The sequence below is a fragment of the Peromyscus maniculatus genome, chromosome 5, assembly GCF_049852395.1.
Source record: "Peromyscus maniculatus bairdii isolate BWxNUB_F1_BW_parent chromosome 5, HU_Pman_BW_mat_3.1, whole genome shotgun sequence".
NCBI lineage: Eukaryota > Metazoa > Chordata > Mammalia > Rodentia > Cricetidae > Peromyscus > Peromyscus maniculatus.
Window position 1 is genome coordinate 69713338 of NC_134856.1, and position 12362 is coordinate 69725699.

Sequence of the window (12362 nt, forward strand, 5' to 3'; positions counted from 1 at the left end):
GATTGGCTGGTGAGAGAGATTTGTCCTGACCATGGGCCAGGCAGGACCAGGAAAACTTCAGCTACACTACAAGGCACAAAAGAAGCTAATCAGAGAAAGCAGAGTTGAGTCACTGAGCCCAGGATATGCTGGTTTTTAAACTCCTACAGTTCATTTCTGAGGGAAACAGTCAGGCTACAGAGTGCACATGAGTCTGTCTTTTCCAGCTACTTCATTCACAGGACATTGGTACCAATGCATCTAGATTCCCAAAATGAAGTGTTCAGCTAACATATTTACTTTGTTCGTCCATTTTAAAAAGCAAAGACTGGGTCGGTCGGTGAGATGGCCCAGTGGGTCAAAGTACTTGATATGTCTGCATGAGGACCCGAGATCTCAGGTCCACATAAAGGGTGGAGGAGTGGACTCACTTCATAAAGTTGTACACACACACACACACACACACACACACACACACACACACACACAATCTTAAAAAAAACAAAAATAAGTGAAAAGTACTATGTGGGTTTGTAGCTCAGTGATATGCACTTTAATTTTAAAAATTTGAGACTTCTGAATACAATAAAATGGACCTGGAATATCATTTCAGTGAGCCTGGGCTGCAAGATGAAATCCACTCAGGTGAATACACACAGGATGTACATGTGCGTCCTTGGATGTATGTAGTTAGTCCGAAACCCTCTGCTACCTTAATGGATGAGCACAGTATTTACAACAGTGAAGAGTTTCACATGCTTTCTAGTCGGAAAACATTTTACTAAAATGAACAAGATGCCACGACAATAGAATACAAAACATGGATTGAATTAGAAACGATCCCAGACACTAGCAGATCACCCTAGGGTGCGTTGCCTCTTTTCTTTTGCAAAGCTTTCATGAGGTCTGACATGAAATCTTGCTCGCCACTCCCGGCTGCACCGGGGAGTCCTTGGTTCTCGTTCCTCTTGGGGGGCACTGGGGGCCTTTTGGGGGGCATTGGAGATGACTTGGTTGTCTCCTGGGAGAGGCAGGGCGGGGGTGGTGGCGGTGGCGGCAATGCAGAGCCCAATGCAGAGCCTTCCACAGCCGGAGCCGGTGGGGGAGGTGGCACGAAGTCCGGTGGCTCCTCCAGGAAGGCCGGAGGTGGTGGAGGTAGCTCGCTGTCGCCTTCCTCCAGGGGTGGCGGCGGGGGCGGTGGTGGCAGGAAGTCCTCAGGCTGGGTGTGGAAGGTGCAGCTGCCAGGGCCTTTGGACTTGGGTGGAAGGGCGGGGCTGCCACATGTGTCAGAAGACCGTCTTACTGGAGGGGGCGGTGGCAGGCTGGGCTTGAGGTGATGGTTCTCCCTGGTTGCTCCTGGGTAGTGGTTGCCCAAGCCTTGCTTCTCCTCCTTCAAGAAAGTGACAACAAAGCTTTCATGGTTCTTGACTGCACATCCATCTTAAAAGATTGACGTTGATAGGGATTGCCCCATGCCCTCCCACACTGGGACTAAGTGTGCTTATGAGCTCACCTTTGCTCCAGAGACAGGAAAGATACCAGATGTCTTTGACATCATTATATGTGAGCACGCAATCACCACTCTCTGTAACTGGGCATCTCAGCCACATTCACTCTAGGAGGTGTTTACTGTCTTTAGGTCAGGCAAGCCTTACACAGAAGCTGAATGTTTCTCTAAAGGATTAATAAATCCTAACTCCTCGTGGGGTTCCCTCACTTTTATTTCCAAGCAGATCTCATCTCAAGGCAACTCAAACTGGAAGCCAGATGGTTCTCTAAGACTTCCTACTCATGACCTAAGACAAGCCATCGATGGAAACATAGTTTTTGGGGTGTGTGTGTGTGTGTGTGTGTGTGTGTGTTGGCATAGAGTAATTAAGGGACATCTCAGAGTCTTCACAAAATCTCCCGGCTTGAAATCTGGCCAAGCCCCTGTGGCTGTAGAGCACACAGACCCTAAGGGTGAACCTACTACCATTATTTTTGCTAAATGGACATAGTATTAAAACTGCCTTCTAGATATTTATCGTTCTATCCTTAGGTTTGTGCAGCTTTGAGTCCCCATCAGAGACATGTCTTTGTGCAGTAGACAACAGTTAATACAGAGACTCCCACTGGTCGTGGAGCAGAGAACGAGTGTCAGCAGAGTGCTCAGTCACAAATGACATGTCTATGTGACACACCCACCCCCCAGGCTCAGTTCCCTGGAGCAGGAGGGGAGGGACAGAAAGACTGCGAAAGCCAGAGGTTGGGGAGATGCGGGTGAAAGTGTGTTCTGGAGCTTGATCCGTGTAATATCAAGCTCGTTGACATCCCAGCACAGTTGGGACCCGTAGAGGAGCTCCTACACCTAGCTGAGGATCTACTGACCGTCGATGGCTACTATGGGAAGGAAGAGTCAGTTTTCTTTAGGGATGTGGTCCTGGGTAGATTGCCCTACACCCATGAGGATAGAGGCGACATTGGACTCAGTGGGTTATCAGCAAAAAGAGAACATAAAGTTAGGAGGGAAGTATGCGTGTGGGGGAGGGCGTATCTGGGAGGAGTTGGGGTGGGGGAATTGGGGATAAAGGTGCTTGAAATACATGTGTGCATTTCATATGGAACTCTCAAAGAACAAATAAAGAATATTATATAAAAACCTCTTTACTTAGATATCCTGCTTGGTTAGAATGAAGAATGTAGAAATGAAGAAACTAGGAGAAATAATCCTGTCTGGGTGTTTACAAACCCAGCCATAAAGGATCTCTTCCTGGTAGAGAGCATGCCCCATTGCTCCCTTGATTGTGAATGGTATTTCTAAGAATTATTGTTCCCAGAACAAAGGTTCCGGCTTCCAGACTGTGGACTTCAAAGGAGGAGCCAATCATAAGCGTTCCCCTCTACCATAAAACCGTTCCCAAGGGAGTAGCAGGAAGTGGGACACCTGTTCTTAAACTCTTAGTTTACTTTTCTCTTTTTATCGTGTGTGTGTGTGTGTGTGTGTGTGTGTGTGTGTGTGTGTGTGTGTGTGTGTGTGTTGAAAGTCAGGTATAAATTAAACACCATTTGCCTTGGGTTATAATTAAACCACATGAGATAAGCCCTTGATGAGTTCCTCAAGTTCCATGATGCATGTGCTGTTGGTAGAGGTCAGAGCACCTGACTTGGCTTAAGTCTCTCTAGGGTCTAGAGCATCCAATCCTGTCAATAGAGAACTTGACGAAGACGATAACAACAGTGTATTTATATAAACACAACATCTCTAGCAAGTTCAGGCAGCTGAATTAAATGATTATGTTTTAGGGAAAATGATCATTGCTTCAATTCACACTTTATCGGCTTCTGTTTTAGTTTTTTTCTCTGCTTAACAGCCTGGACCACTGAAGATTACATTTAGATATTTTTCCTACGTTTCAATAAGTTTCAATTATTTACTTAGCATGCTAAGCTAATTAACTTGTGATATAGTTCTTAAACATTTTGGACCAGGCAGCTTGGGTATTGGTATTCACATAGAAATGATTTCTGTCCTGGGATTCTTTTATTTCTTTGGCTTCTATAACTTCTTGACTAATGTTACAGAAATGAAGAAAATATAGCAGAAAGAGCGCTGCACAGTAATCGTGTGAAGCCTGCATAGATTAGAAACAGCTTTCAAAGGTCTGGAATGGCTTTCAAAAACCCTAAGGCTTTCAGTCAACATCAGTATTCCCTTCTACCACTGAGGGGGTGAGTGAAGTAAATCAATGAAGCTCTACACCTGACCGTAGTATGTGGCTGGCGGGAAAGGGCTACAACTACTCAAGGCTGTTCTGAGTCACAAGAAATATGCAGTGGATTTTACAGAGTCAGCTGAGACATATGGCTGGATTAGTAATTAAATTACAGTCAGCTATGACTTTTATACAGATTTAAATTAATCTTCATTAGTCTCTTTTATAAAAAAAAAGTTAGGGAGGATATTATCCTATACAGGCTGCCTGCCTGCCTGCCTGCCCATCTATCTGTCTATCTACCTGTCTATCTATCTTTGTGGTGCTGGCGACGGAACCCAGGGCCTCACACTCTTATACATGCTGGGCAAGTGCTGTGCCACTGATCTGCACCCCTGCTCTTGGTTATTATCTTATATGTATTTTCTTCTCCATCACTCAGAGCATCCATTCAAATCATTAACAGGAAAATAGAAAATGCACATTTTATAAGTGGACCCCTTTTAAGAGTCTTCTGATCTGGTTTTGGGGTTCACTTGGCACTTCATATAGGGCTTCTGACTTTCAATTGCTCTACCTCATTAAAAAAATAACAAAAGTTCAATGGCTGAGAGAACATGGAAGTCACTACAAGAAGAGAATCCCTCTGTCATAATAAATGCAGTTCACAAGCATGCTTAGGATGTCACAAAGTGTGAGTAACAGCTGATTTTAGCTTTCACCTCTAGCCTAGTAGCTTTAAGATAAAATATGAAGCCATTTCCTTAAATGGAATTATAGTATACTGACTTCCCAGTTGTTAGAACTCTTTTTGGGTTTTTAAAAAGAAAAGGTACCAGGATGTGCTCACAGCCATGGCTGGGTTTATGAATTTGCGTCTGTGGTTTATTTACCTTAGTTGTTTCAACTTGTGTCCGGGCCTCTTGAAGAACAGCACCAGCAGAAGGTGCAGCCTGGGGAATCTGACCATTGGGCTGGCTGGTGCCTGTTTTAAGTCCTGAGGGGGGAGAAGAAAGAATGGAGAAGGCATTTTCAGTGTTTTTGAAGTAGAGTCTGCAAATTCAAAGCACTTTACATCATAAAGCCAAAGGAAACATTCACAAGTATTTTACAAACACTTCTGAAAAATCTGAGGTCTACTTTGGGGTATGTCTCTGTGGTTAAAAATGTGCTTTGTATGTGTGAGGACTTGGGTTTAGTGACAAATTATAAGGCTTTCGGTAAACACTAAGATTTTTGCAGTGGGCAGGCCGTCCGATAGGTAGATGCAAACCTGATCAAAGACATAGACTTAGAAACGGAGTGCTCAGCCCGAAATGGGACGTCTTCATTGCCTCTCCCCGCACCAAAGTTCTGGGAATACTGTGGAAGAAGAGGGGTAATGAATGCCAGAGCTTGGGGCTTGAGAGACGGCTCAGCACTTAAGAGCACTGGCTGTTCTTCTGGAGGATGTGAGTTCAGTTACACAGCACCCAGCTCACAGCTGTCTGTAACTCCAGTTCCAGGGGATCTGACACCTTCACACCAATGCATATAAAATAAATCAAAAAATAAAAAAGAATGTCAGAACTGGATGATGGGGAAGAGTGCTGAGAAACGTTGTCTTCTAGATTTGACATGCATACTGCATTCATGAGCTCATAAAAGTTGTGTTTACTGGCACGATGGTGCTTTCAGTTTCTATGCCTTATTGAGGCAGGAGGGAGAATTCTGTATTAAAAATGTGTTTTTCCAGGATCTAGTGGTTATTTCTACATCCATCACATAAAGGCAGCGCTAATTGGATTTAGTGTGTTACTTAAAAAAAAGAAAGAGTATCTGAATTGAGAGGGGGCTTCACTGGGAGGGCTTGGGGGTATGGGACATGGATCTGACCAGGTTTCATTGTATACATGCGTAAATTCTCAGGAATAAAGAAAAATTAATATTAAAAATTGCTGTTTGAGTTGCTGACTTGTTTCATGAAATGATTATTAGGACACACAATGACTTCTGAAATAGCCCTCTAAACATATTCCTGCCATTTTTGCACTATGTATTTGTGCAAAATGGCATTCTCAGCACCAATGATTATAAAATCAGAATACAGATCAACTCTAAGAAACAGTATCAAATATCCAGCCAAGATTTAATTCTCCAAGTAAAAATTAAATAAGCACATCTGTATTTCATTAGGATGTAAATTTTATTTAATTGCCAATAAATGGTAAAATTATATGCATACAAAATTTGTTTTAAGGTAACACTCTTTATGATTCATTATCAGTAAGTGTTTGCTTTGCACACCTCGTTTACACTGGATACTAGTTTCTATCTATACTGGATACTAACTTCTCCCATACTCAGTTTCCTCGGCTATGAAATGGGGATTGTACTCTACATGCCATGGAGACCTTACAATCCGTGAGTTCTGTATCCATGATCCAGTCAACCACTCACCACAAGCATTTGAAAAATAAGTGGCTTTTACTGAACATATGCAGGGTTTTCTTTGTCATTATTTCTAAACAATACAGCATACCAACCATGTACTTGTGGAGTGCTCAAGGGGTTCCTAGAATCTGTCACAGATACCACAGGACAGCTCTATAGGTAAAGCAGCAAGCTCATTAGGTACCTAATCTTAGTGCCCCAGTCTTCTTAAAAATACAGACAAGCCAAGGTTGTGTTACCTTGAAATGTGATGCCCAGCATGGGTATGAGACTCCAGTCATCATGTTACCGAGGGAAAACAGCAGGGCATGACCCTGAATCTGGCCTAAGTATTCTGCAGGGTATTAATGAGCCTTGCACAAATATGCTACTTGTATTTTGGTAAGACACATCCCCTTGTAGCCCACCCTAAAATCATGATCAATGCTTTATGTATGGGTCTATGGTGAAAAAATGGCCAAAGCTTGGTGAAAAATCACTTGTAATTAGATACATGTGGGGTGCACATATTCCAAACAGTGTCTACCAAGTTTGTCTTGCTTTTTATTTTATTTTGTTGTATTCTATCTCATCCCTCATCTTTCTCTCTGTTCTTTGCATGTGTGAACATGTGTGTGTTTGTGTGTGTGGGTGGCTCGTGTATGCAGGCATGTGTGGAGACCAGAGGTTGATAGCAGGATGCCTTCCTTAATTACTTCTTCACTTGATTGGTTGATTGATTGATTGAGACAGAGTCTCTCATGGAGCGCACCGATTGGCTAGAGTGGATATCTAGCAAGGTCCCAAGATCCATCTATCTCTGCTCCCTAGTGCCTGGGGCCACAGATTTGTGCCACCTCCTCTGGCTTTTACATGGGTTTTGAGGATCTGAACTCAGGCTCTCACACTTGCCCAGCAAACATTTACCCGCTCTGCCAGCTCCCTAGTCCCCAGAGTTTGCTTTTACACAGTGTATCGGGTGATAGATGTGAGCTCCACGCTTGGTGTGTGCATGTGACTCTCTTGGCTGCTTTTACCTGTGGTAGCCTGCGCTGGCAGTGCTGTGCCAGCAGTCCCCAGGTTCATCCACCGAGAGGCGAGTCCAGCTCTTGCTACAGCCCGCTGATAGTTATCGTAGAGGGTCTTCCCATACTAGGGTGGGGGGACAGAGAGGAGGAAAGAAATCCATTTATTTCAAAGTTTGCAAAGTGCGATTATTCTCCTGGTTCAAGTTGCTTTTGGGGAGTATATAGTTCATTGATTACTTTTACACGTTACATAATTTTCTAGATTAGCAGAATTAGCGACTTTTCCCATCTACATATGAGAGGATAGGGCGAGCCACAAAATTCTGACCCCACAAGTTTTGATGTAACTACTTTGTAGAGTTAACTGTCTCCCTTTTTATGGTGGGCTCAAACTTGGCCTCACACATGCAAGGTGAGTGCTCTACCATTAAAGCGAACACCTTTGGCCAAAGCTCGGGTTCCTTTATTGCACACTAGGTTTGCTATTCTCTCTGTGAATCTGAAAAGTTTGGTTGAAAGTCAGCTCTGATTCTCAGGCCGCTGGACAGGTGCGTGTTTGTACAGTCAGCTGTACATAATAGTAAGTGAATGACTCCACTTACTGGGGGGCGGTGGGGGGGGGAAGCAAACAGATGGGACAACATCTGTGCCCAGGAGTGGCAAAATGCTGGCCCTACTAAGCAAGCTAACCCACGAACACGTGAGGCTGAGTGCACACCCACCTTGGCGATCCTTATGCCCATAACCCACTGTCCGAGAGTTCTGGCATCATCACAGCAGAGATATTTGATATACTGAGATTCTTTCTGGATTTGAGGATGCTACAAAGAAGCAGATTTGAAGACAATTAATAGATTCAATTTATTGAGAGCCTAAAGCACCTTTTAAAAAGAACTTAAAAACTTTGACAAATATGATCTACTGAGATGGTGGCAAAAATTACTGGTAGCAGTTTTAGGATCAGGAAGCTACAGATGCTGAAGCCCAGGCTGGCCTTGAACTCTTGATCCTCCCACCTCAGCCTTCACAGTAGCTGAGATTGCAGGTGAGCACAGCCAGCTGTAGGCACTTTTAAAAACTGCTAAACTGGCAGCCCCGAGGCACAGGCCTGCAACCACAGCATCTAAGGAGGCTGAAGAAAGAGGATCGCCAGGTTGAGACCTGCTTGAGAAATGTTATGAACCTTGTCTCAAAAGTAAAAGGTACCAAAAAGGCTGGGGTGTAGTTCAGTGGTGACGCCCTTGCCCAGTGTGTGTTCATCTCTCAGCACTGTTTTTAAAGAAAGGCCAAGCTTTGAATGGATTTAAGATGCCTGTTACATGATCTAATCATAAGCACTTCTTACAATGTATGTCAGTAACAACCCTTTTAAATACCAGAATCCTTCATATCTGTTATTGTGGCTACCCCTCACTGGAAACTAAGTTGCTTCTTTGTCAGATAAAGGAACTTACGTAAAAAATATTTTATGTCACCACACTAATACTTACAAAAACTATTGTCTTATTTCTCCCACCCCCAAATTTAGCTCAGGGCTCATTTCTTTTACCGAGGATTCTGAGTTTTGCAACGATCTCCCTTTCCTAACAAGGATCTCACATCCACGTGGGCATATCCTTAAGTGGCGATGGGTGTGTGTGTGTGTGTGTGTGTGTGTGTGTGTGTTTCCTCAGAGTGGCTTGCTGGTCTTGCCGGGAGAAGCATCCTACTAAAGATCAAAGAGAAGCCAGCAGATCTGGGAGCATCTACTCTGGCTGCCATGCCAGGAAAGGAGCAGAATACCAATTCCTCTCCAAGAAATTGTAGACCTTTCTACTCTTGGGTTCAGCATACCCATCAACCTTCAGGAAAGTGGCTACTCTTCAAAGGGGATCTGAGAACAGGGCACAGTGCCTTTGGAATTCATCTGGAATGTGAAGGAAAACACGTGGACTGGTTGCCCTGCTAGCCTTCAGAAGTCCTAAGCATTATGTTTGACCTGCCTCCTCCACCACCTCCCTGTAAGACACACATAGACTATAAGAGCTTGGAAATTTAGTTATTTCTGGTTTTAAAAATGATAAAACAAACAAACAAACTGATGTTTGGACAGCTCCTTATATGTCTCTTGACCCCCTAGAATTTCTGAATTTATACTGAGCCACTGAAGATAAAAAACCAGATTTTAAAGATACTTCAAGAAAAAAAAGAACCCAGACAATGTAAAGAACTCCTGTCTGTGGTCTTTCATGGCAACCGAGAAGAGCTGACCCTTTTAGTGGGACCATTTCATTTATTTAGGCCCTTTCGGCCCTCAGGATTTGCATCTGCCAGGCCTGGCAGCCAGCTGGGATTACTACTGTCCCTACCAGATTCCTCTTTCCGGAATTCATCCACTGCTTGGACTGTTGCTGTAGTTCTCCAGATGGGCCAGGAGAGGGCGGCAGACACTTTTGGATGGCTGCTGCACACTGCTTTGTTCTTGTGTTCAAAGCTTGCTCAAAAATTCTGCGTTCAAGTTTAGTACTGTAAACGTTACTCTGATAATCATGTTCTCGGAGGACCTCAAAATTGGAAATATCAATCAAATCAAGCTGTGTGGTCCAATAGCAAAAAGGATTTGTTGCATTAATTAATCTCAGGTCAGATTGCTAAAAATGTGAGTCAGGCACTTGGTAGCTGGAATGTGACATTCCAAAAATGCCCGCAGCATTCTCAACAAAGAAATCTGCAAAATCAAATCAAAGTGTTTGTCCTTCAGTATGAGATCCACAGCTGCCTGACTTACAACAGAATTCTTGTTCCGACTAACATGGGAGAGGAGCGTTGGCCTTGTTGGTAATGGATTTTTAAGTTCTTCTTAGGGAAGCACCAGGGTGAGAACTCAGTAATTAATAGGGCTTGCTCCACAGTCCTGAAGACCAGCATTTGAACTCACATAACAACGTGGACATCTCCACAGACACCTGTACCCGCAGCTCCGGGTGGGGCGGAGACAGGAGGATAGCGGGGGTTTTCTGGTGTCCAGCCTGGCCGAGAAATTGAGGCCCAAGTTCAGGAAGAGACCCTGTCTTAATGAAATTAGGCAGAAAGTCTTTGAAAAAGATGCCAGGCACACTCTTCCGACCTCTGTGTGTGTGTATTTCCACATATGCGCATGTATGTACACGGATATCACAGACACGCGTAAAGAAATAAGAAAACAGAATAATGAAAAAGAGAATGTCTCATTTTTCCTTCTGCGACATTTAGAAATTTGATATTGCTGCCTTGGGCTTGTTATTGCTATTCGATATTCCATTTACTTTTGGTTTGGGTGCTTATCACACGAGTCAAGTTCTCAGAGGCAGTCTGCAGACGACTGTGTTTGCAATGAAACGCAGCAATTATCTAGCGGTGTTCATTCCATTTAAGCAGCACCATAAACTATTGGTTGAGTAGGTTGTTCACCTAAATACAGTAAGACATGGTCATACCCTGAAGTCAGGTGGCTTCTGACACAAAACAGAGGCCTCTCCATTCCTTCCAATCCTCCGACTTTGAGGTGCTGAGGTGAGCTAGCTGGTGGACACCAAGTTCACAGTTTGGAGTTTCCTCGGACTCTGTGACAAAGTCTGAGAGTCCGTCACAGTGCTGGCTCTGGTCCCCTCCCCTCCCCTAGGGGCTCACTTCCTTACAACTCAGCCCTTGGATGGGAAATCACTTGCAAAAGGGCTTAAAGAAAACTCTGGATCAATGCTGCTGGCCAGAATGTTCCTCACGGTCCCATTGTCTCTGATCTTGAACAAGAGACGCTTTTAGGGCGTGCGGCACAGCATGTAAGGTCAGGGCCATTACCAAACCTTCCTGCTAAAAGGGATCTGAATGTCCTCTAAGCTTACAAAATGAACAAACAGAGCACAGGGCAAGGTTAAGCAACTTGTCCCTGGCCAAAGGTAATATCAGAATCAAAGCTAGAACAAAAGCCCCGTTTGTTCAGCCCCTGGGAGCTGACATATGTGTAATCCCCTGATATATAAGCAGATGGCTTACATCGTAACTGGGGAATGATGACCGGAGAGATAAAGGTCAACAAATATGTGATTATTCTCTGATTTCATAATAAAAGTTTGAAAAAAACCTTTTGAATGAGTGTCAGAATCTTTGGGGAATGTCAAGAAATTCCATGGAAGGTTTGGAAAGAGGCAGAATTTAAGGTGGAAAGGCGTTGTAGTCAAGGGCCCTTTGCTGCGGCAGGACTGTTTCTAGGCTCTGGGGTCTACTGAGCATTTTAAAACCCTGATGACACTGAGGATGCCATGGAAGATGATCCCGAAGGATGAGTAGACAGAATGAGCGGAGGGGAGACATGGTGCAAAGTCAGAAGGACTTCTGCCTCAAGGATCCATGAGAAGCGGGAAGATGAAGGGATCTCAGGGTTGTTTCTGTTTACAGTTTGGGAAACAGATGGCTATTACAGATTCGTGTCTGCTGTAAAAGAAATGTCGCCCCACTGTGTATGGGGCATGCTTGTAGATATCATCGGTTTAGATGAGTTCATACTGAATTAGTGTGTGCTCTAAATCCCATGACTCTCCTTCCTTACAAGAAGAGGAGAAGAAATGGATACAGACACATACAGTGAAGACGGCCATGTGGGATGCACAAGGGTACTGGTATCATGTAGCTATGACAAGGAATGCAAGGACTGCTAGAAACTTCCAGAACGCAAACAAAAGACACAGACCAGATGTCTCTAAACTTTTCTGGACTTAACTCAGCTTTTCTTTTGTTCCTTTTTGAGATGGGGTCTCAGTTGCCCAGGGTGGTCTTAAACTTGTGATTCTTCTGCCTCAGATTCCTTAGTATTGGAAGTCACCATGCCAGGCTCTAGCCCTGATTGTGTGTGTGTGCTGTGGGATGTTCTGTATGGCAAATGTGTTGCTCTGATTGGTCAATAAATAAACTACTGATTGGCCAGTGGCTAGGCAGGAAGTATAGGCGGGACTAACAGAGAGGAGAAAAGAAAAGAACAGGAAGGCAGAAGGAGTCACTGCCAGCTGCCCCCATGACAAGCAGCATGCGAAGATGCCGGTAAGCCATGAGCCATGTGGCAAGGTATAGATTTATGGAAATGGATTAATTTAAGCTATGGGAACAGTTAGCAAGAAGCCTGCCATGGCCATACAGTTTGTAAGCAATATAAGTCTCTGTGTTTACTTGGTTGGGTCTGAGCGGCTGTGAGACTGGTGGGTGAGAGAGATTTGTCCTGACTGTGGGTTGTAGCTAG

General features: G+C 44.1%; 1 protein-coding gene across 2 annotated transcripts in view; it reads right to left on the reverse strand.

Moving 5' to 3' along the window:
- Positions 1-509: 509 nt before the first annotated feature.
- The window catches only part of Apbb1ip (amyloid beta precursor protein binding family B member 1 interacting protein), a 103954-nt gene continuing 92101 nt past the window's right edge, over positions 510-12362 (reverse strand). The window contains exons 11-14 of one of the 2 annotated variants that reach the window (XM_076572554.1): positions 7837-7935; positions 7124-7238; positions 4568-4671; positions 510-1369 (exon numbers count right to left, since the gene is read on the reverse strand). In XM_076572554.1, coding sequence (XP_076428669.1) covers positions 842-1369; positions 4568-4671; positions 7124-7238; positions 7837-7935 — 846 coding nt within the window. In that variant the 3' untranslated portion in view covers positions 510-841. The remainder of the gene's footprint in view (positions 1370-4567; positions 4672-7123; positions 7239-7836; positions 7936-12362) is intronic. The other variant, XM_076572555.1, reaches the window with a different exon arrangement.